The sequence below is a fragment of the Carettochelys insculpta genome, chromosome 14 (genome assembly GCF_033958435.1).
Source record: "Carettochelys insculpta isolate YL-2023 chromosome 14, ASM3395843v1, whole genome shotgun sequence".
In the NCBI taxonomy this organism is placed as follows: Eukaryota; Metazoa; Chordata; order Testudines; family Carettochelyidae; genus Carettochelys; species Carettochelys insculpta.
The window spans coordinates 3,108,104-3,135,448 of record NC_134150.1 but is presented as its reverse complement, the minus strand read 5'-3'; the positions used below and the strand labels follow the sequence as shown (position 1 = coordinate 3,135,448).

Genomic DNA, 27,345 nt, shown 5'->3' with positions numbered 1-27,345 from the left:
TTGCTTTTCTCCAATTCATCCACATCTTTTGTGAAACGCGGTGCCCAGAACTGGATGCACCAGTGCCGTTGCGGGCGTGAACAGAGAGCTGGCAGGATCAGGTAGTAATTATTTAATGGGAGGCAATGGGGAGATCCCAGACTTAAAGCTTCATAACCCTTACGTTGCAGACTTCCCAGCTGCTCAGTCCAGGAGGACCCATTCTGATCTTCTAGGGTGACTGTCTGTATAGCACAGGCCAGTAAACCTCTCCAGAGCAGATTGGATTCTCTTTTTTAAAACCTCCAATCTTGATTGAAAAAGTGGCTAGGGATGGGGAGTCCACCACCACCAGCGCTTCCTGTAGGCTGAGCATCTGGGCAGCCACCCAGCAGAGATTCATGTGCCGCCCAGCTGATCAGCAGAGCACCCAGAGTCACCCACTGGGGGTAGCGTGTTTCTGTTGGTGTACGGTATCACAAGCCTCCATGCACATAATTATTCCACCCATGGCTGGAAGATATTAGAGGGAACCCTGCTACATTGTTCCAGTGGTTAATTACTCTCAGGATTAAACACGTGCACCTTATTTCCAGTTCCAAGCGTGGCATGCGAGCCGGTTTACCTCGGCACGTGAAGTGGGAGCTCAGCCCTGCCCCTTCTCCCACCATGCAGGCAGTCCCGGAGCTGGGGCCAGACCTGCATCTATGGGGCAGAAGCTGTGGCTACAGCTGGAGCCCCTGCCAGCCACTCTGCAGCACAGGGCTGAGACTAGAGCCCCCACCTGCCGGAGGCTCGTGGCTGCCCTAGGAGTTCAGTGCTGGAGCCCTATGGCAGTTCGAGGAATTCCTGGGGAGTGGGAGGCTGGGACCATCTGGGGCAGAAGCCCTGGACTTCCTCTGTTTGGGCACATTCTGCCATTTGGGACCCTTCCCCTTGCCTCTTTCAGGGGGCCCAGAGCCAGCTCCCCACAGGGTCTGGTGAAGTCTCTCATCTCTCCTGCTTGGCTGTGGGGTATTATTCTTCTGTAGGGCTCCCCCTCTCACTGCTGCTGAAGAGGTTCCAATTGTATCAATAATTAAATTATCACTGGACCAGATGAACGTGTCACTCTGTCTCTTTCTGGTCCAATGTCCATTCTTCAAGAGTGAACAGCTTCAGCAGCAGAAGTAAGGACCTCGCATCAGAATACTCCTCAGCCCGGTGATGAGAACCCACTCTGGAGAGCTGGGAGGTCCCTCTTCAAACCCTCTCTCTCTAATGGGCACGAGGAGACAGGATCAAACTCACAGGCGTGTTGCTGATGGGCTTTATTTATTAACGAACCTGTCGTAAGTGGGACTATTAGTGACTTTAAAAAGTATCCCCGGCACTCGGACAGTACGTAGAGATCAGAAGGTCAGATTTTGGCGCTCCACCTCAGAAAGGTTGCTGACCCCTGGTCTAGGCTATAACGAAGCCTTCCGTGAACTTTCTGGTTGCTGAGCTGCGTAGACTAAACTCCTTGAGTCTGTCACTGAGGTTTGTTTTCTGATCTTTTAATCGTTCTTGCGTCTCTTCATTGGATCCTCTCCAATTTGTCTACATCCTCCATTAGCAAACAGCATGGAGCGCAGAGATTCCAAGGCAAGCACAGCTCTGCTCTCTGGGGCCAGGAAAGCCCTGCATGGGGCGGGGGCGGGGGGAGCCTGTGGAAAAGATACACCTCTGATCCGCAAAAGTGCTGGTGCGGGCTGTGTTGGCCAGAGAGTGTCTCCTGCCAGCCTGGCTGCTGCTGCCCGTGCAGATGATTTGTGCCAGCGGGAGAGCTATCACCCATCAGCCGAGAGCAACAGAAGTCCTTGCAGCAGCACCGTCGTAATGTAGACAGAATCTTCGTGATGTGTAAGAGCGCCCAGGTGACGAGCTAGTTATTGCAGCTTAACTTCACAGCCCTGGGTTGACAAGGCTGTTGCTTTAACCACTGAGCTATTCCCTCCCCAAACATATGGAAACCCGCAAGGGGATTAAGCTTCTGGCCTTGGTGGTGTTAGTACCACACTGTAACCAAATGAGCTAGATGGCCGAGGTTTTTTTTTAGGGAAGAATTTAAAAGAGGAGGACTCCTGGCTGTGCGCGCTGGTTTACAAGCCATATTATCTTTTGTATAAGAAGGGACCTGCCTGCCTCGTTGTCCCTTTACGTCAGGGTGGAGAAGCTTTTCTGGGTCAGGAGCCACTGACCTGTAGATGAATCGGTTGAGGGGCACACAAATGAGAAGCAAAAATAAAACCCTCACTAATGTGGTCCCTGACTGTTGGGGTGGGGAATGGTTCTGGGGTCTGGGTGGAAGGGAGGGCGCAGGAACAGGCTGGTAACTGGTGAGGGTGGAGGGCCTATGTGGGAAGGTTGGGTGCGGAAGTGGTCTGGAGATGGGCGATCTAGGCAGGAGTGGGGTGCAGGATTGGGCTTGGGGTGGGTTATCTGCGTGGGACAGGAAGTAGGAGGGAATGGGAGTCTGAGTGGGAGGGGTGTGTGAACAGGTTGGGGGGTGTGGGCCTAGGTGGGAAGGCTGGGGGTGGAGGGGTGATAACTGTAGAAGGTAGCTGCTGATTGTATTCAGTGCATAGATATTAGGGACCCTGGTGCACAGGGGATTTTGGGCTGGTTGAAGGACCAGAAGTGGGGCTGAGTCCTTTGTCTTCAGGGGCGTTTGTGAGGTGGAAGTCCATCCATGCTGCTGTTTCAGAAGTCTGTAGAGACAGAACATTTGTCTGTCCCATGAGGGTATTAGACCAGTTCAAGGCAGGGAGAGAGTAAACAGAGTAGTGGGGGTGAAGAGCAGCCAGTTACTTCTCCTCTGTCCTGTTTTTAGTTGCTGACTTTCATGTGGGGTGTGTGTGTGTGTGTGTCACTTGAGTTTAGGGTCTTTGAAATGAATCTTCCTGTCTTGTCCATGTTTCCTGGGCTGGCGGAGCCTGATCGACAGGGCACAAGACTCTAAGCCATGGGTGTCCAACCTGTTGGCTTGCCTGGGCCGCATTGAGTGAAGATAGTCTTGGGCCGCGTACAAAATATATAATATAGTTAATGTATATAAATCACATAATAATGTTAAAAGTTTACGATCTTGTGGGGCCGCGTTACTAGCTGTCCAGGGCCGCAGGCTGGACACGCCTGCTTGCAGCCATAACAAATGTCATTGGGGCTAGCATCACATGCTTTGTGGAAGCCACGCCAAGATGTAGCCTCATACAGATGCTACAGCTTCCTGCCCTCTCCTCTGTTCTTTGCTAGGCTGGTGCGAGAGTTCGTGGCTCAGAACAACGCGGCGCAGATCAAGCATGTCATCCAAATCCTGTCGCAGGAGTTTGCACTCTCTCAGCACCCTCACAGCAGGAAAGGGGGGCTCATCGGCTTGGCAGCCTGCTCCATCGCTCTCGGAAAGGTAGGGGTCCAAATTCTTTGAGTCCAGCTGTCATTGTCACGTGTGAGCATCTGTTCCCCATGGGCTCGAGAATGCTGGAGAATGACCCTCCCCTCCCACCAGCAGCCTCAGTGATGTCAACAGCCTGCTTCAGAGGAAGTGCTCAGCAGTACCTCCTGGCTGAGCTGTTCATCCTAGTTCTGGGTGGGGTGAAGGCTGGAAACAGCAGCTCTACTGCTTCTGGGCTGGAGAAGGCTACGAACAGGGGTGTTACAAGCGATGTCCAAGGAGAGTGAGTTTGGGCCACGTTAGACCAGGCAGGAGAACTTACTCTGCTTCTTACAAGATGCTTCAGGCAAAACCCAGGACCTCCAGTTAGTGAAGATGCGGGACCAGGTGTTAGGAGCTCAGTAGACATTTCAGCATTGCCTGGGCTTTGGAAGATACTGCCAGAACACAATCTTTGTGTATCAGTTACATGTAACTCCTGTGTGTTTATGGTGAAACGTAGCCTTGTACCACTCAGTCCCCCGATAGGAGAGCTTGCTGTGGCATACACAGGATATTAACTAGGCTAACCCATAGCTCGAATACAGGCCAGCCCCAGTCAGCAGCTACTCAGACTACACTGAGTGGCACAAACAAAGTTAAACTGTTGCCTCAATTTATGTGCCATCTTCCCATTGGATCTCAGAGTAGGACTTTACAGGATCTGTGATAGGCCAGATCTACAGTAGGAAACTAAGCAGATTTCAGATACGCAATTCTAGCTAGCGCAATTGGGTACTTAGAATCGACTTACCTGGCTGTCCTCTGATAAGTTGATTTCACGTGCCCCTACCAAACCCCTGAGCGGGTTGATCATCTGGGTAGTGTAGGCATAGCCATAGTCTCTTAAACAGCCTAGTGCCCAGCTATCACACTGACCCCTTACTGTAAAAATTTATGTGCAAAAGGAAACATAATTGGCTTCTTCTCAAAGTCAGGGCCTGTTCCCTGTATCACAATGCCATTCTTCTCAATGAGAGAACTGCACAAGGGTTAGAACATGAGAACGGCCATACTGGGTCAGACCAAAGGTCTATCTAGCCCAGTATCCTGTCTGCCGACAGCAGCCAATGCCAGGTGTCCCAGAGGAGGTGAACCGAAGACAATGATCAAGCAATTTGTCTCCTGCCATCCATCTCCCGCTTTCGGCAAAAGGCTAGGGGCACCATACCTTACCCCTTGCTAATAGCCATCTATGGACCTAACCTCCAAATATTTATCGAGCTCTTTTTTTAAACTCTGTTAGAGTCCTGGCCTTCACAGCGTCCTCTGGTAAGGAGTTCCACAGGTTGACTGTGCGCTGTGTGAAGAAAAACTTTCTTTTATTAGTTTTGAACCTGCTACCCATTAATTTCATTTGGTGTCCTCTAGTTCTTATATTATGAGAACAAGTAAATAACTATTCCGTATTCACTTTCTCCACACCATTCATGATTTTATATACTTCTATCATATCACCCCTCAGTCTCCTCTTTTCTAGACTGCAAAGTCCCAGTCTCTCTAGACTCTCCTCAGATGGGACCCGTTCCAAACCCTTAATCATTTTAGTTGCCCTTTTCTCAACTGTTTCTAACACCAATATATCTTTTTTGAGGTGAGGAGACCACATCTGCACGCAGTACTCAAGATGTGGGCGTACCATAGTTTTATATAGGGGAAGTAAGATATTCTTTGTCTTTTTTTCTATCCCTTTTTAAATTATTGCTAACATCTTATTTGCTTTACTGACTGCCGCTGCACACTGCGTGGATGTTTTCAGAGAACTATCCACTATAATTCCAAGATCCCTTTCCTGATCTGTTGTTGCTAAGTTTGCCCCCATCATATTGTATGTATAATTGGGTTATTTTTCCCCAATGTGCATTACCTTACACTTACCCACATTAAATTTCATTTGCCATTTTGCTGCCCAATCGCTCAGTTTGCTGAGATCTTTTTGAAGTTGTTCACAGTCTGCTTTGGTTTTGACTATCCTGAACAGTTTGGTGTCATCTGCAAACTTTGCCACCTCACTGCTTACCCCTCTAGATCACTGATGAATAAGTTGAACAAAATTGGTCCCAGGACTGACCCTTGGGGAACACCACTAGTTACCCCCTTCCATTGTGAAAATTTACCATTTATTCCTACCCTTTGTTTCCTGTCTTTTAACCAGTTTCCAATCCATGAAAGGGTCTTTCTTCCTATCCTATGACCACCTATTTACATAAGAGCCTGTGGTGAGGGACTGTGTCAAAGGCTTTCTGGAAATCTAAGTATACTATGTCTACTGGATCCCCCTGTCTGCATTTTTGTTAACCTCTTTAAAGAACTCTAATAGTAAGACACGACTTCCCTTTACAGAAACCATGTTGACTTTTGCTCAACAAATCGTGTTCTTCTACATATCTGACAGTTTTATTCTTTACTATTGTTTCTACTAATTTGCCCGGTACTGACGTTAGACTTACCGGCTGTAATTGCTAGGGTCTCCTTTAGAGCCCTTTTTAAATATTAGTGTTGTATTAGGGTTGCCAGATCCAGCTTTGTGCTTAGTAAAACAGGAATGTGTGGGCATGAACAGCTGCTGTAGTTACAATGGGCTTTGGATCACATGTGCTTTTAATTATCGAAAAGGTCCTGATGAGGGAGGAACAAGTAAAGTGATCAATGCAGGATGAAATGCTATGCAATGTTGTGCAGACATTACCGTGAAGCCAAGCTACCTCTGTATCAAATCACATGCAACCCGATTTTAATTCCCCTCTAATGATAGTGAGTCACTGTACTCAGCTAAAATGGATATCCTGTAAAGAAGTTTAAGGCTCAGAGTTAATGTTAAATTGCCTCTAAAATGGTCAGGATCTCCTGCCGGGTGATACTCAAGATTCTTAATGCTTATATTAAAATTCTACTCGGTTTGCTGCTCTCTTTTTAAAACGGTTGCTTATCCCCAGCCCTGCGATAGCTTAATTTTTTTCAGCAAAGCTGCAGGATGACACAGATTTAACTAAAATTTTGTTTTCTGTGCTCTACTGGGGTAAGTGGCCCCAACTTACTCAAATTACAATGTTCTCTTGGTGCCAGATGTAGTTAAGTGACTTCTTACTATGGCTGTCAAGTGATTAATTATGATTATTTTTAATCGTGTGATTAAAAAGATCAGTCGTGATTAATGGTGCAATTGATTGTGCTGTTAAACAATAATACCATTGAGTTAAATATTTTAGATGTTTCAAGTACATTTTAATTCCAATGCAAAATACAAAGTGTACAGCGCTTGCTTAATATTTTTCATTACAAATATTTGCACTGTGAGAAAAGAAATAGCGTTTTTTCAGTTCACCCAGCACCAGTATTGGAGTGCAATCTCTTGGTCATGAAAGTTGAACTTACAAATGTAGAATTATGTACAAACCCACCTGTGTTCAAAAATAAATATAAAACTATAAAGCCGGGGGGAACCCCCACCATGGCTTATAGTCTCGACCCAGGCTGTGGCTTGCCTGGATCTGGCTCCCTGGGCTCGCCTCCCCAGCATCTGGTCTGAAATGGGATGGGAGCTAGGGACCTCTGAGCCTCGCAGGCCAGATCAGGCAAGCTGTGGCTGGATCAGGCCCATGGGCTCTGCCAGGGGAGGGCCAGGGCAGAAAGTGGTTCTGGTTTCCTTCTCCCCCGCCCTTGGCTGGCGGGACAGCAGGCGCTGCCTGCGAAGAGGCTTCTCCTCTCCTCTGATTGGCCAGAATTCCGGCCAATTAGAGCGGTGAGTGTGTGTGCGTGTGCGTGCCTACCTGGTAGCAGCTGGAGAGAGAGCTCCCTGGAGAGAGGCTTTTCTGCCATCATTGCCATTTCCCTGGCACCCAGACCCCCACCCTGCTTCTGCACCTGCTGTCCCACCCAGACCCCACACCTGCTCCCCAGCAGTCTCCTCCTGCACAGTGAATCCTGAAGCTCCCCCTTTTTGGTCCTATGATTTTTTTTTTTTTCCCCCCCTGTGTGTCAGTGGCCCCTGACTCCCCCCAAAATTTCCCACCCGCTGCTTTAAAGCTTACAAGCCCTCCCAGTCCTAATTCTTATCCTCTCGGAGGTGTTTGTTTCCATTTGCAGGAAATAACGCTGCCCACTTCTCGTTTAGTGTCGCCTGAAAATAAAAACAGGTGATCACGTGGCATTGGTGTCACCATCATCACAACGTATTTACTGTCCCGATGTCCCTTTGTGCTTCAGCCGCCATTCCAGAGGGACGTGCACCCTTACTACGAACAGGTTCTGCTCAAAAACTGCAAGAAATCCTGTAGCAGCTCATAGACGAACAGATATTTTGGAGCATAAGCCTTCATGGGCAAAGACCCACTTCGTCAGATGGCCACGGAAGCTTATGCTCCAAAATATCTGTTAGTCTATAAGGTGCCATGGGACTTCTTGTTGTTTTTGAAGATACAGACTAACTCGGCTCCCTCTCTGATAGGTTCTGCTCAGTAACACCCCAAGGCAGAGCAACTCCTGTTCAGTTTCACCAGAAGAGTCAGATGCCACCAGCAGAAAATTGACTTTTCTTTTTCAGTGCTTCAGGTTCTGTAGTTGTCGCATCAGTGTTGCTCTCTTAAGACGTCGGAATGTATGTTCTGCACCTTGTCGCTCAGATTTTGGATGGCTCTTCAGATTCTTAAATGTTGGGTGAAGGGCCGTGGCTCTCACATTGGTACCTCCTTTGCGTTTGGTCAGATCTGCTGAACGCTTTGTGCACAGTCGTTGCCCAAGACGGCTATTTCCTGAAACAGATGGTGGAATGCAGGGAGAACTCGGATCAGAAGACAAACAATTGATCCCCAAGGAGTAGAGTCACAAATTTAATTAGTATGTTTTTAATAAGTGTTTTCAGCATGGAAGCAGGTCTTCTGGCATGGTGGCTGCCGCACAAAGGGCCATATGATTGCTAAGTGCTGGGGTCAGCAACCGTTCTGCGGCGGAGCACCGAAATTTCACCCTTTGACCTCTGTGAACTGTCCGAGGGCTCGTGATGCTTTTTAAAGTCCCTAAGGGCTTGTCTACACTACCACCTTCCTTTGAAGGAAGGATGGTAATTTAGGATGTTGGGAGTTTACTAATGAAGTGCCGAGGTGCATACGCAGCACTTCATTAAGCAAATTCTGCCCCCCCCCGCCCCCCCGTGGCCCCTTCAAAATTTAAATTTGAGAAGTGAAGGGACTGCGAAGTACCGGCAGGTGAGTTGCGGCTAGACGCGTGCCAGTACTTCGAAGTTGCCGCAGGGGCGGGATTTGCTAAATGAAGTGCTGTGTATGCACCTCAGTGCTTCATTAGTAAACTCCCGACACAGAATCCAGAATCCTAGGGCTGGAAGGGACCTCAGGAGGTCATCTAGTCCAGCCCCCTGCTTCTAGCAGGATCAACCCCCACAAAGTCATCCCAGCCAGGACCTTGTCCAGCCGACACCACCTCTCTAGACAACACGTTCCAATGCTTCACCACCCTCCTGGTGGAGTAGTTTTTCCTGATACCTAACCTACACCTCTCCCTCTTGAACTTCAGACCATTACTCCTTGTTCTGCCGTCTGACACCACTGAGAACAGTTTCTCACCCTTCTCTTTAGAGCTCCCCTTCAGGAAGTTGAAGGCTGCTATTAAATCACCCTTCAGTCTTCTCTTCCGCCAACTAAACAAGCCCAAATCCCTCAGCCTATTCTCATAGGTCTTGTGCTCCAGAGACTTAATCATTTTTGTTGCCCTCTGCTGAACCTGCTCCAGCAAATCCACATCCTTTTTATACTGGAGGGCCCAAAACTGGACACAATAGTCCAGATGTGGCCTCACCAGTGCTGAATAAAGAGGAATAACTACTTCTCTAGATCTGCTCGAAATGCTCCTCCTAATGCACCCTAGTATGCTGTTAGCCTTCTTGGCTACAAGGGCGCACTGTTTGCTCATATCCAGCCTTTCATCCACCATAACCCATAGGTCCCTTTCCATCGTACTGCTGCTGAGCCAGTCGGTCCCCAGCCTGTAACAATGTTTGGGATTCTTCTGCCCCAGGTGCAGGACTCTACACTTCTCCTTATTGAACTGCATCAGATTTATTTTGGCCCAGTTCTCCAATATATCCAGGTCCCTCTGGATCCTCTCTCTACCCTCCAAAGTATCTACCTCTCCCCCTAGTTTTGTATCATCTGCAGACTTGCTGAGGGTGCAACCCAGTCCCTCAAAAAAAAAAAAAAAAAAAGTAGTTGGAGATGCACATCTCCTAGAACTGGAAGGGACCTTGGGAGGTCATCTAGTCCAGTCTCCTGCTCTCTTGGCAGGACCAAGCCCCATCCCTGACATCTATTTGCCCCAGTCCCTAAATGGCTGCCTCAGGGATTGAGCTCACAACCCTGGGTTTGGCAGGCCAATGCGCAAACCACTGAGCTCTCCCTCCTCCCCCAAACACCCTCTTTACCGTCCTTCCTTTGAAGGAAGGTGGTCGCGTAGACAAGCCCTAAGAGTCCCACTTACAACAGCTACGTTAATACGTGAATTAAGGTGCAGAGCTTTACCTTTAGGTCTCCTGTTGATCCACATGCAGCACGGCTCTGAGCGAGCTCCGGGCTGCCTGGGGGCGGAGGGGCAAGGCTGAGCCCCCCCTCACATGCCCATGTCAATCAGCCTGCATGCCGCTCTTGGCGCCCAGGCTGGGGGTTGCTGACCCCTGGCTTAGTACATCTGGCACGTCAGTGTTTTGTGATGCGTGCTACAAATATACCATGCGAATGCCCATTTTCGCTTTCAGGTGACGTAGCAAGCCCCCAAGTGCAGCCATCCCCATTCCTGCGCCAGTGCTTGCAGCACAAGGCCAGCCAGTGACGGTCACAAGACTCATACGATGGCTCTGTGCCAGGCTGGAGCCCTGCTGAGCTGGTACAGGCTGGCTGGGTGCGGTGTAAATGCCAATGCATACGAAGGAGGTGATGCCTGTGGGACGGCCATCCGTGGCTGCATCCTATTGCTCTATTGCAGGGTGTATGCCAAAAGCGGTCCGTCTCTTCCAGCCCCGAGCGGGGATTGGTGCTAACCCCAGCCTTGCTCTGCCATCAGGATTCTGGGCTGTACCTGAAGGAGCTGATTGAGCCAGTGCTGACGTGCTTCAACGATGCTGACAGCCGCCTGCGGTACTACGCCTGCGAGGCTCTTTACAACATCGTCAAGGTGGCCAGGGGCTCTGTCCTCCCGCACTTCAACGTGCTCTTCGATGGCTTGAGTAAGGTAACTAGTTTTTCCCCACTACGGGGGCCGCCGGTGCCGATCTCTCCTGTTGCATGGCAGGATGCAGGCACGCTGACCGTGGGGCCGCTTGACTCAGCTGTTGTAGGAATGTCTGCAGAAGGGTGAGCCCGGTACCCCACCTCCCTGCGGTTGCAAGAAGGGGTCTGAGCTGAAAGGAGCAGCGGGGAAGTGATGATAATTGAGGCATTTCTGGTTGGGTTTTGTCTGCCCACTTTGTGTGTCGGGTCATACTCAGACTGGTGGGGCCGGGCTGCCAGCCCATTCCTGGAAACTCGTTCAATGTCCAGTCTGAAAGGAGACGGTGGGTTAGCAATCAGGTTGTGCAAGTGTCAAGGATGTTTTCTCGTCCCTTGGCCGCTGCTAGGCACCCAGCACCAATGTGTGTGCGCACATTTGTACACGCACGTCTTTCTTTCTCTCCCCCGGAACCTGTAATGGTGTGTTTGGTTCTGTAACCTGCAGCTTGCTGCCGATCCAGACCCAAATGTGAAGAGTGGTTCGGAACTACTGGACCGGCTTCTCAAGGTAATTCCCAGCTCCCTTCTTTTAGGTGCCTGGCCCAGGGACTCGCATCAGAAGGTCCTTGATGGGGGTTGAGGGGTGCAGGGGGAGACTGACACGTCTGTTACCTTTCCAGGAGGCTGTACCAGCCAGTAGTATCACAGCTTCATCCAGCGGCTGTTGAAATGGCTCTTTCCTATTGGCTGTTGATCAGGTGGAATGAGGCGTTGCTTTGCTGGCCGTATGCATGCTAAAGCTTGCTGCACCTGCAGTAGGATGGAAGGGAGGGAGGAGTTGCCTTTCGACGTAGGAATGGGCGAGCATTGATGAAAAGCTTATTGGAGTACCTGTCCCCCCTTGCTGCCCTAGGGGAAGGCTCCGGCGTGCTCTCTAGGCTGCATCTCCCTCACCAGACTGCAGAGTGGGGTGTCTCCTCTGGGTTCCTGGTTCCAGCAGCTGAGCTGGGCTGCTCTCTCCCTTGTAGGAGTTGGCAACCCTAGTTCCCGTTCTGTGCAGTGCGGTTCTTATCTGCACAAACCTCCAAAAACTTCCTGCTCCTGTATCCTCCTCTGCACTCAGTGCTAACAGGCCCCTTGCCCTCCCTCTTCCCGGCTCCCAAATGCCAGCTCAGCGCTTGGCCTGGTGCAGAGATCCCGGCTGGGGAAGGGTGCCAGGTGTCCATGGAGGAGAGTCCAGGCCTGCTCATGTTCTCCTGTCCCGTCAGACTAGAGCAAAGGGATTCTCCGTTGCAGGAGATCAGTTACGTTGTCACCCCTAAAAAGGCTTGTGACTGGGAACACTTCTCCTGACATATAACCGTGGCAGGTCCTCGTGTCGATTCCAAGTTGGAGTGTGTGCAGGCTTCTCGGAAGGGTTGTCCCTGGTGGTACCCGTTGAGTCAGCTGTGTGTATTCTCCCGGAAGGGCACGTCCACGGTGGTGTACGTCAATCCCTGCCAACCCTGTACCTCTTCAGTTCCTCCTTAGTGCCGGTGATGGTCCTTGGAGCAGCTCCTCTCTTGTGTTTCCAAACGATTCCCAAGCACTCTTCTCAATCTGCACGTACACTGGGAGTTAACTCTCTGAAGTCCCATGCATGGGACCAGGGCATACCGTGGTCTCAGGGCTTCCACCCCATGAGGAACTGACCTCAAGTCCCTACCCAAGGGAGACCCACATGACTCCTTTCGCAAGTGCCTTGGAGAAGGACCAGTCCAACAGGTGTAAAACGTACAGAACAGAAAGGAGCCTGGCTTGGAGTGAAACTCCTTCCGATGGAGCCAGCCCTTCGCCTGTGTCAGACTGGGCACCAGGAGCTCTGGCGAAGGGAAGAGGACTCTGGTGGTGCCCGGACACCGCCATTGCTCAGCACAGAGAACGGGCCTCGGCGTGAGGTGCCATTTGCAGAGCCTGGTGCCGCACGAAAAGCAGAGTGCGGACAGGGACTCTCCCCTAGTAAAACAGCGGAGCAGCCAGGCCCCAGCAAGCGACACGCAACCGGGCCCCACTGGTGGCATTGACTCCGGCTTCTCTGAGAGGTCCACCGAGTCTGGTCCTGGGGGACTTCCCAGTGCAGGAGGAGGAGCTGGATCTTCCCTCCATGCCAGGTACCTGAGGGGTGGCAAGGGACCTGATTGCCACGGTGACAAAGCTCCCTGCCCCGCCAGCAGCTGCACTGGCGCTCCCCCCATGGTAGGGGTAACCCTTTGCCATTCCACTGTTCCCCAGCGCTGCCTAGGTCTGCGCCGCCCTAGCCAGGCTGACCTCTGGGGTTGGACTCTTCCACCTGCTGGAGGAGCCAGTTACGTCTCCCGGCACTGCCTGAGGCAGGACAGGGCAGCCAGTGCCTGTAATGTCCTGACCCCTGCAGTGGTAGTGTTGACTCAGTGTCCTTTTTGGGTTCTATGGACTCTACCGCCAAGCCTGGGAGGGGGGTGGTTCCAGGGTGGTTCCAGGGTGGTGGGGCCAGAGGCTCAGATGCCTCCAGTAGTCACCCAGAAACCTTGGTCAGGAGGCGGGAACTCAGGCTGACGAGTGGCCCGTGCTGGGTACTGACATGGGCGACAGCGTCGTAGTGACTCGCACCGGAGAGGTCCCCAGCACTTGGGGAGCTGCTCCGTAGGTGGATCCCCATGGGCTGGAGGGTCAGGAAGACCCAGTCCCCCAAAGGGCACCATCCTCACCACCAGGATCTGCTGAGGAAGGGGGTCCAGGACCCTGAACATGCATGCCGAGGGGGAGGTCTCTGAGGACACAGCTGGGATCTGTAGTTGGCCGCTGTGCAGGCGCAATTCCAGGGGACTCCTGACTCGATGGGTACCGGTAGGGGACGAACCTTCTGATGATTGTGCCTGTGGCATGTGGGGATGGAGATAAGCCACACATCTCAAAGAGCAGTAGTTAGGAAACGTAACCTTTTTCAGTCACGCTGGTGTGCGTGACCCAAGGACACCTTTGCCCCGTTTCCGTGGTGAGGGCTGTGTGGTGTGTTGGTGAATCGTTGGAAGGAGTTTTCACCTGTTTCGGAATCATCCATCTTGGCCGTTGTCAGAGGGAGGCTGCCTGGTTCACTGGCCAGTTAGGACAAGCCCCATGGTCCTTTGGCTCGAGGACCCTTAGATGTGAGTCGTTGCTTGGGCCTAGAATTGGCTGGGTTTTGCTCCATCTGCTGTGGGTGTCTATTAACTTTCTAAAACAACGTTTCCCAAACTGTGTTCCGCACGACCTGAATAGGTGTGCCGTGAAAAATTGTTTATGCAGTGATATTTTTCCTTCTGAAATTTTGCGTGTCTCAAAAATACTCAGGTAGCTGAATAGTATTTGGATTGTAGGTATATTAATATTTCTAACGTATTCATAATAGCATCCTTGTTATGCGGCTCGTGACGAAACAACCAGAGTCAGAATGGATTGTTTTGGCACAAGTTGTTTTCAGAAAAATTGCATGATGCCGCATGTGAAATGAGGATTCAACTCTCCAGCATCGTTCCTAATATTAAGCGGCTTTGTGATGGAAAAAATGCAAAAGCGCTTTTTTCCGTTTAAAAAAAAAACCTGTCAATGGGACTTATTTTTATGTTCCAGCAGTTTTCTGTAAAAATAACATTGAAACCTATGTTTCTAGACCTAATTTGTTTTGCGTTTCTTTTTCATGAAAAGTTTCTTAAGCTTTAAGGAAGGACAGGACCATATTGTTCCAAAAAAGGGCTTTCTGGTTTTGCACAAACCAACACTAACCATCCTCCTTTCGGCTGTTCTATTGATGGTTTGTTTTGGGTTTGTACTTAACTTTTAATTTTTGTACTTCCTATAGGGTTGCTAACCATGCTTCTATCAGAAGGACATCAGTTGTTCGTTCAGATGATTTTCTCTTGATGTTTTTTTGTTCTTTGTAAAATAAGACATCTAAAAAACCTCTTTTTTTTTTAAATCAACCTTTGAGCATTGCATGTGGCAATTTTCCAGTATAAGAGCCTCCCCTGTGACTAGCACGTCTGTCTTCTGTCAATATATTCTAAGCCCAAAAGCGTTCCATGGCCAAAGTAGTTTGAGAAACGCTGTTCTGACATAGGTTCAGCCCCCAACTTGCTAGAATAGGAGATGGCCATTTGGTGCCTGCTCTGGTGCCTAAGGTCTGAGTGCTGTGGGGCTGAGCCCCACCACAGCTCGAATGTCTACCATGGTGTTTGTTCCTAGGACATCGTGACTGAGAGTAACAAGTTTGACCTCGTGGGTTTCATCCCGCTGCTGCGGGAGAGGATTTATTCCAACAACCAGTATGCCCGGCAGTTTATCATATCCTGGGTAAGTGCGTAGAGGACAGCATTGTGCCGTCTGCTCCGCTGCTGCGGTGTTAACCAGGCTTACGCGGCTGTCGAGCTCTCCTCCCCCACCAACTTCTAACGAAAGCTGGGTTGAAGCTGGGCTGCTGGGCACCCACCATCCCGGTGTCTAGGCACGTGCCCTGTGTTAATTTACTGGATGTAGATTTCTGTAGTTCCCTTTGAGTTTTCTGCGAAGACCCTGCCCCTGAGAAGGTTGACTCCTGGCTTATTTCCCGGCCATAGCTGTTGGCTGATCAACTCTCCCTGTGTGTGTTGCCATGGACTTGGAATACAGATTGAACCTCTCTAAGATGGCACCCTCGGGACCTGGCCAGTGCCAGACAAAAGAATTGGCTGCATCATGGGAGGTCAATATCGTCTATCCCATCCCCAACATTTCCACTGCTTCCTGGGCGCTTAGAAGACACTGAGGGGTAAATTACAGCTAAGGAGCAGCACAGAACACCAAGAGCCAGGACGGGTGGACTGAAACAAACTTTATGGGACTGTAGGAAACGTGGTCACTCCCATGATAAGTGGTCATCCGGCTAACTGAAATCCGGCTGGATTATGGGTGTTGCTGGATGAGAGAGTGCCAGATTAGAGAGGTTCAACCTGCAATGGTAACATGTAGCACATGCCTAACTTGTATTGAGCTTTGCACATGCAAAGTAAGAGAGCAAACAGCAAGTCCAATGTCTGGGGTGGGGGGTAGAAAAACGTTCTCTATTTTGTAGCTGGGGTTGGTGTCCCAGATTGGCTTGTGCACAGGAGGTGGAGTCAGAGCTGGGATTTGAGCTGCTGCATCCCCTGATCCGCACTGCCACTTGGGAGGAAGAGCCTATTAGATGATCTAATCCAACGCCCTCACCCCCGTTCAGACAGCCATGCTCTTTACAGGTCCGCCTACCATGGCCGAGTTTGTGCCCCTCCATTGCTTTGTAGTCTTTGACCACAGCCGCCTTTTTGGGGTGGTTTGTTTCACCTGCAGTCTTCTCTGAAACTCACCAGGACTCTTTCCTGTCTTCCTGCTCCTTCCCTGAGCTAGATCCTTGTGCTGGAATCAGTGCCTGACATTAATCTCCTGGATTACCTGCCGGAGATCCTGGATGGACTTTTCCAGATCCTTGGAGACAACAGCAAAGAGATCCGGAAGATGTGAGTGGGTGGGTGGGTGTGAGGGGTGGTGGGAGATGCGCAGATTGCCTTGTCCTGGGGCTGGTGTGAAGTGGTGCCGTCTGCTGCAGAGTCACAGCCTCTTCCGCTGCCCAGAAGCCGACGAAGGTGCGAAGGAACGTGCCTTGCAAGGCCGAGCAAACTGGTTGTCTTTACGCAACACGGGCGGTCGTCTCTAGGCCCTTCCGTGGCTTTGCTCCCAGCTCGCTCTGGCCAGGCTGAACTGCAGTTCCCAAGCTCGTTGCTGGCGTGACCCTGTTGCAATGCGTTATTTCCTTCCAGGATGCCAGACGGCTTGGGAGGGGGACAGGGTCCAGAAGAGTAAAATGGTGCTCTTTGCACATCCTGACCGTGCATGCTCCTTACGTGCGAAGTCTTGTTGTGCAGGCGCAGGTGCCCTCCGTGTGCCATTGCCGTGACCCTAGCTGCAGATTTAGCTTGAGGTGCAACTCCACTGCAGTCCCTCACCTAGCCTGAGCTCAGGCCGCTGTGAACCGAAGCTCGCTGCCCAGTGGGGGACGGGTGTTGAAGGGGAAATGCTGCTTATGCACCGGCTCGGTAACGGGGTGGGGCTGCAGCGGTTCTGTGCGCTGGCGCACTCGGTCTGGGCAGTCGGTGTTGGTCTGTAGCGTGGCCGCACGCGCGTGTGCTCTCTCTTGGGGGAGCGAACTGGACTGTGGATAACTCACGGGCACAGTGCCCCAGGTTGGAATCGCTCGGAGCCCCCTGCTAGGCGGAGAGCTGACCGTCGCCGCAAGTGGCGGAAGGCACCGGTCCTGAGGCCGTGCATGTAACTGGCGATGCCTTGGCTCTGGGAGTCAGTTCATATGGACCCAGAAGATTGGTGTGTTGTGTAGGCCTGTGGTTCTCAACCAGTGTGCTGCAGCCATCAATTTCCCCTCACTGTGGGTCTTTGCAGTGCTTGGGGGCGTGGGTGGGAGGGGATCGACCACGCAGTGCGCGCTGGGGCTCAAGCATTAAAGCTGCCTGAGTCCCAGCTGGCATGGGGTTCATCAGTCTCCCCCCTTCCCCCCAATGGAGGCTCTTTGCAGAGCCACTGGGAGTGGAAAGGCTGACCCTGCAGGATTCATTCGAGCTGGAGGCAGCTGAAATGCTGCTTCCCAGCCCAAACGAGCAGGTGGGGAACCTGCCCCCACTCGCTGCTGTGGCAAGAGCGAGGGAAGGCAGGATCATCTTGCAATTCGCTTTAAACGCCTCTTCCTGGCTCCAACGCGGTTGTGAGGTGGCGAGTGGTGGGAGCCCACCTTCAAGGGTCACTCATTTCACTCACCAGCCCTGGCATGGAGCTGAACAGAGTTTGAAAACGTGTGCGCACTTGTTGTCTGCGATTGGTGCATTCTGTGGTGGATTTGAAACATTTGTTCCCCGGTAAGCTTGTCGCATGCACTACTGGGCTGCAGATCTCGCTAGTAAGACCGTAACCATAGTAAACGGGACGTTTGCGAGCAGTCGATGCCGCTGAAAGAGGTGGGTTGTGCCGTGGAATTGCGTGTCTCACTGAAGCACGCCATGCCCCTGAAAAGGCAGGGAACCGCTGCTGTAGGCTGGGAATGGGTCTCTTAACGTCATGTCCTTCCGCTCTGCAGGTGCGAGGTGGCCCTCGGCGAGTTCCTTAAGGAGATCAAGAAGAATCCTTCTAGTGTCAAATTTGCAGAAATGGCCAATATTTTAGTGATTCACTGTCAGGCTTCCGGTGAGTGTGCAAAGCCCAGCCTGCTGCGTGGAGCCGGGGTCGCAGCCACAGTTCCTGTGACCGAAACCTTTGATTCAGGACTGAAGTCTCTTAATGGTGCAGAGGGCAGAATTCTCCTGCACAGCTCCCGCATCCCTGTTCTCTCTGTTCCCTTCCCCCTGAGAAAACAGGCTACAGTACCAGCACAACACTTCTTTTAGAGCATGGTTTGCTCGTGCCTAAACCAGCACCAGGCCTTGGACAGGGGCTGTGTTTCCAAAGGGAGGGTGAGCTGTTGGTTCTGGTGCTCTGCAAACCCTGTCCTGGGGGACTTGCTCCCCATGGAATACACCTGGAAAACTCCATGTTGAAATGGTGGAGGATGGTGTTCCTAGGAGGCCCAGCGTCGAGGCTCAGTAAGCCAGGCTCCAAATGCAGTTAGTGCTGCTGCGCCTACCAGAGCGGTCTGGGATTAGACGTTTGCCACTGTGCTCCCACTCGTCCGTTGACCAGTGCCTGTGGTGGGTGCAGGACGCAGCCTGGTGACAGGCGGTTTCCCCAGCCTTAGAATGGAGCAGATGCTTGTAAAGCACTTTGTGTTATGGCCCCTTCTACCTGAGCATCTAGGGTTGTATAGGAAGCGTAACGGGCTCTGCCTGCCACTGGGATCCTTCTGGATCCGCGTCGCAGATGGCGCTGCTCAGCAGGATAGCTCCTACCGGTGCTGTACCGGTGACGACAGAGCGACCGGAGACCTCTCAGCAAATCCAGGCCTCCTTTGCCCCAGTGCTGTTTTTCACTCGCTCAGCAGAATCCTGTGCTTGGCAAGATGCCTAGGCTCACACAGTCACTTCCTGACTTTATTAGGTTAAAAGTCCGTGGAGCTGCCCACGTAGAAGCCTTCTGGAAGGTGGGCTTAGACAATGGCAAGAGGGTTTCAAACACTGCAAGTGTGGGCATGTCTGGGTTTGTGGGCTTGCTGCTCTACCCCATAGCCCTTAATGCTGTCCCTGCTGTGAGTTACTGCTGCCTGTATTACCACGCTGATGCGTTGTGGCAGTCAAGCCCACAGGCCAGCCCTTCAACCAGCAGCATTTAAGGTTTGACCCCCGAACCTCGACAGGTCTGCAGCAGTTTGAGTCCTGAGTTTTGTCACCGTCTAAATTGGTATGATAAAAATAACACTTCTAGTAAAACTGGGGTGACTCTGGAGTGCAGGCCTGAGCCACCGAACCTGCTTTCGCTGGGTTACCGCTGGGACAGCAGAAAGGGTTTTATTTGATTTTTGGGAAGCCTGTATGCATGTGGCCTCCTTGCTTGAGATTTACCCCAGCTTCGGCCATTTGCAGCCGCCCCCGCCTTGGGTGCGGGCAGGGTAACCTGCTGTCGGTCGTGCGTGGCACTGGTGCAGCTTGCTCGGGTTGTGCTAGCTGTGCACATAGAGGCTGCCCCTCTCTGGAGTGGGCCTTCATGCTGCTGGCAAGAGAGGGGCTGGCTCAGGGCAAGCCCCAGTGGAGCCCGAGGGGGAAGAAGGGGGCAGCTGAGTAAGACGGTTAGGCTAGTGCCAAATACCATCACCTCCCTTCTTCTGGCCCTGTTAGTTTCTTCAGAATGGTCTTTAAATAAGTCTCCCTTGCTCTTACTGGGTGATAGACTCTGACCGGGTCAATCTTCTGGGGTTCGATTTCATGCACTGAGTCGGGGGACACACAATCGACCTGTCAGGGCTCGACAGTCAACCCTTGTACTCCTCAATATCGCGAGGACGAGGGAAGATCACCAGGAGATTTCTCCTGTCGACCGCCCTCTGAGAGGACAGCCCGGTAAATCTATTGTAGATAAAGTCAGTTCCAGCTACGCAATTACTGTAGCTGGAATTGGGTATCTAGGATCGACTTTCAGATCTAGTGCAGGCCTGGCCCTAATAGTTACCAGCCTGTGTCTACATTTGTAATGCTTTCACTCAGCATTTTAAACCTGAAGCTATTCAGAGCTTTTTGGGGGGAGGGGGATGGAGTTTTGGGACCCCACCCCGACCATGTTCTCTGCTGACGAAACCAAAACCAGAGCCAATTGTGCATGTTGGTTAGTTTGAGTCTGATCCGTCTGGGGGCCACCTGCTTCTTTCTCAGTTCTCCTGGGTCCCTCTCTTCCAGATGATCTGATTCAGCTGACAGCCATGTGCTGGATGAGGGAGTTCATCCAGCTGGCTGGCCGGGTGATGCTGCCCTACTCCTCGGGGATCCTAACCGCTGTTTTGCCGTGTTTATCCTACGATGACCGGAAGAAGAGTATCCTTACGACCCAGCTCCAAGGAAGAAAGCACCAAGGCCCAGTGTCGCTTCTTCCTCTTGGCGATAGAGTTGTCACCAAGCATATGCAGCTGTGTGTGGGTACTCCGGGGCTTTGGCAAAGCTCCTCGGGGAGTTAATCTCAGCTCTCCTGGGCAGAGACAGCTCGAAGGAGGGGTGGAATGAAACACGAGGTGGTTACAATCTTACCCCCTCCTTAAGCCTCTTTGTGGTTTAAATGACATAACCAGGCCTGTGGAGGAGGAGAACCCAAGCAGCGTTGATAAGCTCTTCAATGGGGAGGTGGGAAATCCCACGCTGCGTATGTTGTGGTGCCCCAGCTGGCTGCTTGTGCCGGCCGGAGGTTAGCCTGGTAGAATCACCCTTTCTCTCTGAACTCGGGACTGGCCCCTTCCTACGGTGACGTGCGTGTCCCGTTGAGGCCCTGCCTGCTGGCGTGTCACGCTGACGGCCGAGCACTTCCCAGGGCATAGTGCAAGGCGCTGCCAGTCACCTGAGCAGCCGCTTCCAACTGCACACCCTTGTCAAGGTACCTCCTTGGCATCAGGGGTGGCTGGGGTGGGACGCAAGGAAGTAACTGGCTCTCTTGCCCAAAAAGGGACATGGGGGGGGTAATGAGGGGCAGCTGTCAGAAGGTGTAGCTTATGGGGATGCTGTAATGGCAGGACAGGACGAGAGGGGGTGGGAATGGCTGTGAGGTGTTCTTCTGGGTCCCTCCTTGTCCAAGTGTCTTGCAGTGGAGGGTTCCTTACATCCACTCTGCCCAGGCATTAAGGAGGTGGCTAACGTCTGCAATCAGAGCCTGATGAAGCTGGTCACCCCAGAAGATGACGAAACAGATGAGGGCAAGCCGTCCCTCAACCTCCAGACAGAACCCAAGGAGGAGGGTCTCTCCCAGCCGGAGGGCACCTCCAGCGGTGAGTCTCTGGTCGTCTTGGCTTTGTCGGGGCGGCACCCACCTGCTGGAGCTTCACCTGCATGTCCCAGGGCTGCCCGTTGAGATACCTTCCGGTCAAGGCCTTGGAGAGCTAATGGGCAAAGCACCTGTGAGGTGCAATGTGGGACCCTCTTATTAGCTTCGTGTGTGGGCAGATCGGTCCATCGGAATCACCCCCCCCACCCCGACCCCACCCGGCTTCAGAAATGTTGGGTTCCCTTTGCACTTCAAATCCTATTTCTCAGCTGTGTCTTCAGGCGAGAGAGACTCTCTGGTCTGCCTCTTGTTTGCACCGCACCCAGCACTGTGTAGCGGCACGTCCTGATTGGAGCCAGAGGCTGTGTCTACACCACAGGGACTATTCTGGCATGGCTCTGTTGGCATAACCATCTAGTGTAGACCGAGCCTGTGCTGGCAGACGGGGTTTGCCGTCTGGTGTAGAAACACCTTTTTTGCACTGGGGGCTGGGTCACATAGCTACAGCCCTCGAGGCCTGTGGGGTTTCCACGTTCCTCTGCATGTCAGGCTCAATTGTAAGAGGAGCTCTGCCTGTGTGCGCCTGTATTATTAAATCGTAGGAAACCTGGAGTGTTGTATCTTGGCACGACCTTTGTGATGGCGCTCAGGGGTCCCCGAGCACTGCACCCCGTCCGCAGGCAGGAGTGCCTCTCACTCAGCAGGTAGAACAGGAAGTTTATTAGCCGACAGAGGCCCAGGTTCTTACAGAAGAGTCAGTTCAGCAGTCAGAGACAGTCATTCCAACCCGTCCTGGGAAGAGGAGCCCGAGGGGTGCCCCTCTGGGGTGTAGCTTCCCCCTCGCCCAGCTGGCTGCCTTCCAGCTCCCTCTCTCCTCCAGCTTCTAACTGCCCCCTCTGATTCAAAACCAGCTCGGCTCCTCCCTCCTCTTTGTTCAGGGCAGAGGTGTTACCTGCCAGCCTGGGTTATAGCCCCAGGGTCATCCTTAGCCTCTGGGAGCTGCTCTGCTCGTCTCACACACATCCAGCCTGAGTCTCTCACATGCACTCCCCCCACTCCATCACAACCTATCCTCAGCCTATCCCTTGCTTAGTCTAAAGTCAAATGGCTGCAGGGCAGTGGTTCTGTGGAAGCTGTAGTTTGAGGTTGATTTTTTCCTTCCTCCTGTTGCTGGGTTAAGTCACTGCATGATTAACATAGCTTAGGGAAACGGCTCCTGCCTTTGGCTTAGGTCCCTGTAAGTGTGGCTCTTTGGGATCGACGAGAAGCGTGACGACCTCACTCAAGCGCCAGTGCAACCCAAGTGGAGGGACTGTGTCTTTTACTATCTGTAAAACCCAAGATCACTGTAAATTATGGGGCTTGTCTTCAGTTTCCTTTTTGCACTTGATAGCACTGTGTGCATGTGTCATGTGGTAGGGCCCAGGAGCTCCTTTCAGACCTGGGTTGTATTGTGCAAGGCCCTGTACAAATACAGAACAGTCTATGCTCCAGAGGGCTCGCAGTCTAGTCCATGTCATGGCTGCCTTGTGTCGTTTTTGTGTGAGTTTCTCTTGCACAGCAGCTGTGGAGGTAAGAAAACAAGACGGTAAAGTGCCAGGGGCTTCGAGGGCAGACGGCAACGCCTGAAACTCCTCTTACTGCTTCAGAAACTGGCTAGGTCTCAGGCTGGCAGTGTCCTGTTTCACCTGCCGCACACTGCCTGTTTTCTCCTTTCTGAATAGGCATCGGCCATCATCTCCAGCCTCACGTAGGGCCTTTTGCAGGCCCCTGGGTATGGCACTTTTTAATGGGAACAAGCGCTAATGTAGCTGTGACGGTGCATCCTGGGTAATAGTAGCATTTTGCTCAGAGCCTATCTGCCGCTTGCTTGCAGTGTTGTTTATTGACAGTTGCTTTTGGAAGAGAGGCTCTGGCCCAAGGCAGGTTTGTGGGGCTGCGGCACAGGGATGTGGCTTGCGTGCCAGCAGATGCTCGAAACTGCGTGGGACAGGAGACCACTGCCACAGGGGAGTAATGGACTGATACACCTGCGTCCCTGTGCAGCGACAAATCCCCAGCCGGGATCCTGGCACTGCATTCGGAGAGGGGAGCCTGCAGGCAGGGCAGCAACAGAAGTGGGCAGAAGCTGCAAGCCAGGTGTTGGGGCTTCTCGGGGGTGCAAGACTGCTGTGGGGAGGCAGAGCTGCCTGATCGCCTTTCCCTGGACCACTTGTAAGAAGAGGAATGGCCAGAATGGGTCAGACCAAGCGTCCAGACAGCCCAGCCTCCTGTCTTCTGACAGTGGCCAGCACCAGGTGTCTGCAGGAAACGAACCAAGCAGGTAAGCTTCAAGTGGTCAGTTCCCTGTTGTCCACTCCAGGCTTCTGGCAGTGGAGACTCGGGGGATATCCACAACTCCTGCCCCTGGAATTTTGCAATGACTTTGCCGCCATGGTCTCAGTTGGCAAGGCTCACACCTCCTTTGAGGCATCCCTGGATGCAGCAGAATCTTCTTGGGGATCACAATGCATTGCAAAGTCTGGCTTCAGCCCTCCAATCTTCTGTTGGAGGTCCAGCAGGCCATCCAGGACCTTCCATTCAATGGTATGGATCTCTTTGCAGAGCAGACCAACTCACATTTGCACAGCTTTGTGGGCTCCAGGAATACCATGAAATGCTTGGTCATGCACACCCTGGTGACCCAAGTGGCCCACAGATCCTACTCTTTGCAGCCAGGCTGGACTGTCCTCGATGCCGGCTGAGAGACACTAGGCAGAAGTTGTCTCGCCCTCAGTCAGGCCGTTTGAAGGTTCTCCTGAGGGCAGAGGACCAGCTGCTCTCATGGTCTCTCCACTCCGTTCCTCAGTCATCTGTTCCGTTTCCACTGGGCGTTGCCCAGGATTACTTCAGACTGTTAGGTCCTCTGCATGGTGGAAATGGATAGTCTATCCCATTCTGCTCGTCCCACCCCTCTAAGCCTTCTCTCTGCAGGAGGTGCAGGTGCTCCTAGCCTTAGCGGCAGTGAGGCGATTCCTCAGGAGCTCACAGGCATTCTACTCCCATTTCTTCCTTATCCTCAAAGCGATGGGGTGGAGCCTTTGGCCCATCTTGGACATCAGAGAACTCCAGTTTGGTTTCAACCACAAGTTCCTCATGGTCTCCCTGACCTCCGTCATTCCCTCCTGGGATCCAGGGGATTGGTACGCCACCCTCGAAATGAAGGGTGCATGCCTTCACCTAGCTGTCAAGCTAACCCAGCAGTCAACAGTGTTAGCTACCAATTCACAGCCCTCCTTTTGGGCTGTCTTTGGTGCCCTGTGTCTTCATCCAGTGAATGGCAGGGATGCCAGCCTTCCTCTGTCGCCGTTGCCTTCGGGTTTACTCATACCTGGCTCATTTGCTCCTCAGAGGTCAGTCTTGCCAGCAGCAGCTCATGCTCGCCTGACCCAGTCCTTGCTAACGTGTCTGGGACTGCTGATCAACCTCCACAATTGGTTCTCATCCCTGCTCAGGGTAGAATTCACAGGAGCTCTCCGCGGTGCCTCTCAAGCTCGGGCCTTCCTGCCAGAACTGCTGTTTATGTCCCTGTCGTGATTGATCCAGTCTCTCTCCAGTTTCCCCACAGCCAGGCGGTGCCTCAAGTTCCTGGGCCACGTGAGGACGCCGGCTGAATTGTGACAGTGTCGTTAGGGTGGTGTCACACCCTTGAGACTTTGTTGGTGGGTAGACCCTCAGAAAGCGATGGCTGGGGGTTCCTTCCCATCCACATCAGCTCACGACCCGTCTAGTCAGACTCATCCACTTTGGACTGGGCTATGCACCTTAAAGATCGGACAACCCGGACGCTGGGGAAAAAGGAGTTATTCCATATCGATGTCCACGAACTCGGGGCAGTCCATCTCGCACGCCAGGCATTTCTGCCTTTTTCTCTGCAATCAGTGTGTCCTGGTCATGATGAGTGAACCACATGGCCACCATATTTTATGCCAGCAAGCAAGGCAGAGCCCAGTCATCGCCTCTCCACCAGCAAGTTTCTTGGTTCTGGAAGTGATGCAGAGCCCACTTGATCCATCTAGAGGCATTGTACCTAGCAGGGGTCCCCCAGAACCAGCTGCAAATCTCCTCAGCAGGCAGCTCTTTGCCGAGGAATGGTTGATTCGTCCAGGCGTCCTCCATGTGCTGCTCCAGAGGCGGAGGTTTCTCCTGATCAGTCTCTGTGATCCGTGGCAACGGGAAGTGCCCCCAGTTCTGTTCTTCAGGATGCACAGCCTGGGGTCACTGGTGGATTCTTTCCTGACCTTGCTGAACCTGCTGTGTGCAGTCATGCTATCTTGCTGGGACACAAGATGTTCCTCGGGGTTCTCCAGGACAAGCAGACATCATCCTGATGGCAGTAGCCTGGCTGCACCAGCATTGATGCCTCACATTGTTGGCCCTGTCAGCTCAATTGCTGGTGGCGCTGTCGTCTTCCTGACCGTTTACTATCCAAAACCCTGCAGGAGCTTGCGGGAGCGGAGGCTGCACTGCTTTGACGTCGGATGGGCACTGACCAGCCCAGGGCCTTTTGGAAGTCAGCGCGGCCGTTCATAGCCGTGGTGTAACGCCGAAAGAGCTGCCAGTCTCACTGGAGCCTATTTCCTCCTGGCTCACGGTCGGCATCAGTGCGCTATGGCGGAGCACCCGCTGCCTCTGGCAGTGCGCCCTGCCTGAGCACGAGGCTCGTCAGCTGCTGCTCTCACGCGTGTCCCTCTGCCAGAGATCAGCAGGGTGGTCACTTGGTCATCCGTCCAGGCTTCACCTCGCGTTGCGCCATTGGGCCCTGAGCCAGGGAGGATGCAGTGTTTGGTGTGGCCGTAATCCGGTCAGCAATTCAATGCTCCCAGCACCTCATAGGAAGGTACGAATGGCCACACTGGGTCCCTGGATCCCTATATCCTGTCTGCCAGGGGCCCCAAAGGGAGTGAACACGACAGGTAGTCGTCAAGTGATCCCTCGCCTGGTACCCATTCCCAGCTTCTGACAGACAGAGGCAGGGACCCCATTCCTCCCCAGGCTGGCTAACAGCCATGGATGGACCGTAACCTGCGTGAATTGAGCTAGCTCTTTTCTGAGCCCTGTTAAAGTCCTGGTCTCCACAACCTCCTCTGACGGGGAGTTCCACAGGCCCATCGTGCGCTGCGTGAACAAAACCTTCCTTTGATTTTGAACCCGCTACCTATTAATTTCTTTGGCGACCCCGATTTTTTTTTTTTTTTTTTTTTTTTTTTTTTGTTATGGGAACAAGTAAATAACTTTTCTTATTCACTTTTTCCACACCAGTCATGATTTTATAGACCTGTCTCGTACCCACCCGTAACCTCCTCCTCGGGCGGGACTTGGACATCACCTAAATGGAATGGAATGGATCTCAGCAACCAGTCGGAAGAGACAGTCACTCGCCGCCTTCTCGGAACCATTCTGCAAGACGTGTTCCTCAGATGCATTACAGTACCACCCTTCCTTCCCCGCTCTTGGCGTAGGCAGCCAGAAGCGTTCAGCCACCCGTGTCCTTGTGCGAGCGGAGTGCTTCTGCAAATGGCCTGCAGGGAAGTGAAATAACTCCCCTCCAATAAAAATGAAGAGCCCAGGAGTTCTCTTGCTTCCATGACTTACGGTGCAAGGGTTAAGCGGTGCGAGGCCAGAATGACGTGTTCCAAAAGCAGGGCTGTAACTGGATGGCTTATGATGAGCACCATCTGTGCAGCCTGAACAAACAGCTGGAGGAGCAAGTTTTTGCAGCTGTAGCATTGGTGGTTCAGTGGTAGAATTCTCGCCTGCCACGCGGGAGGCCCGGGTTCGATTCCCGGCCAATGCAAGAGCATGGTACTTTTTTTAAATTTAGATTATTGTTATGCCTCAGGCTACTCCTCTGTCCTAGCTAGTCCTTTCCAGGGGACTGATTAATCTATTATAAAGCCTTTTAGATCAGATTTCTAGCACCACTGCGAGAGGTGCGTTCAATAATAAAACTCCCATGACACTTGTTTGCTCTAATGTTGCTGTGTTCTCACTAGATCCCACCTTACCCAGATGGGGAACCTCTCAGCCAGGGCTGTTTAATAACCTGGCATGTCTCCGGTCAGCTGCTGATGTAGCAGCTGCAGTGTTCTGGGACTAGCACTCCCAAGGTCAGGGGATCCCGGGACGTGGCTTTGTGATGGGGGCTGTAGAAGTTTGCCGGGGGCTGTGCTACTCCAGCAAAGCGCCCAGAAGAAT

The 27,345-nt window shown here is 52.4% G+C and overlaps 1 protein-coding gene and 1 non-coding gene across 3 annotated transcripts in view; both read left to right on the top strand.

Moving 5' to 3' along the window:
* The window catches only part of VAC14 (VAC14 component of PIKFYVE complex), a 160,664-nt gene that overhangs the window by 7,061 nt on the left and 126,258 nt on the right, over nt 1-27,345 (top strand). For both annotated transcript variants that reach the window (XM_075008450.1, XM_075008451.1), the window contains exons 2-9: nt 3,256-3,406; nt 10,502-10,669; nt 11,153-11,215; nt 14,887-14,994; nt 16,063-16,172; nt 17,798-17,904; nt 20,040-20,174; nt 20,963-21,112. In XM_075008450.1, the coding sequence (XP_074864551.1) occupies nt 3,256-3,406; nt 10,502-10,669; nt 11,153-11,215; nt 14,887-14,994; nt 16,063-16,172; nt 17,798-17,904; nt 20,040-20,174; nt 20,963-21,112 (992 nt within the window). The remainder of the gene's footprint in view (nt 1-3,255; nt 3,407-10,501; nt 10,670-11,152; nt 11,216-14,886; nt 14,995-16,062; nt 16,173-17,797; nt 17,905-20,039; nt 20,175-20,962; nt 21,113-27,345) is intronic.
* TRNAG-GCC (transfer RNA glycine (anticodon GCC)) lies at nt 26,874-26,944 on the top strand. The gene has a single exon. It is a non-coding gene; the product is annotated as a tRNA-Gly (tRNA).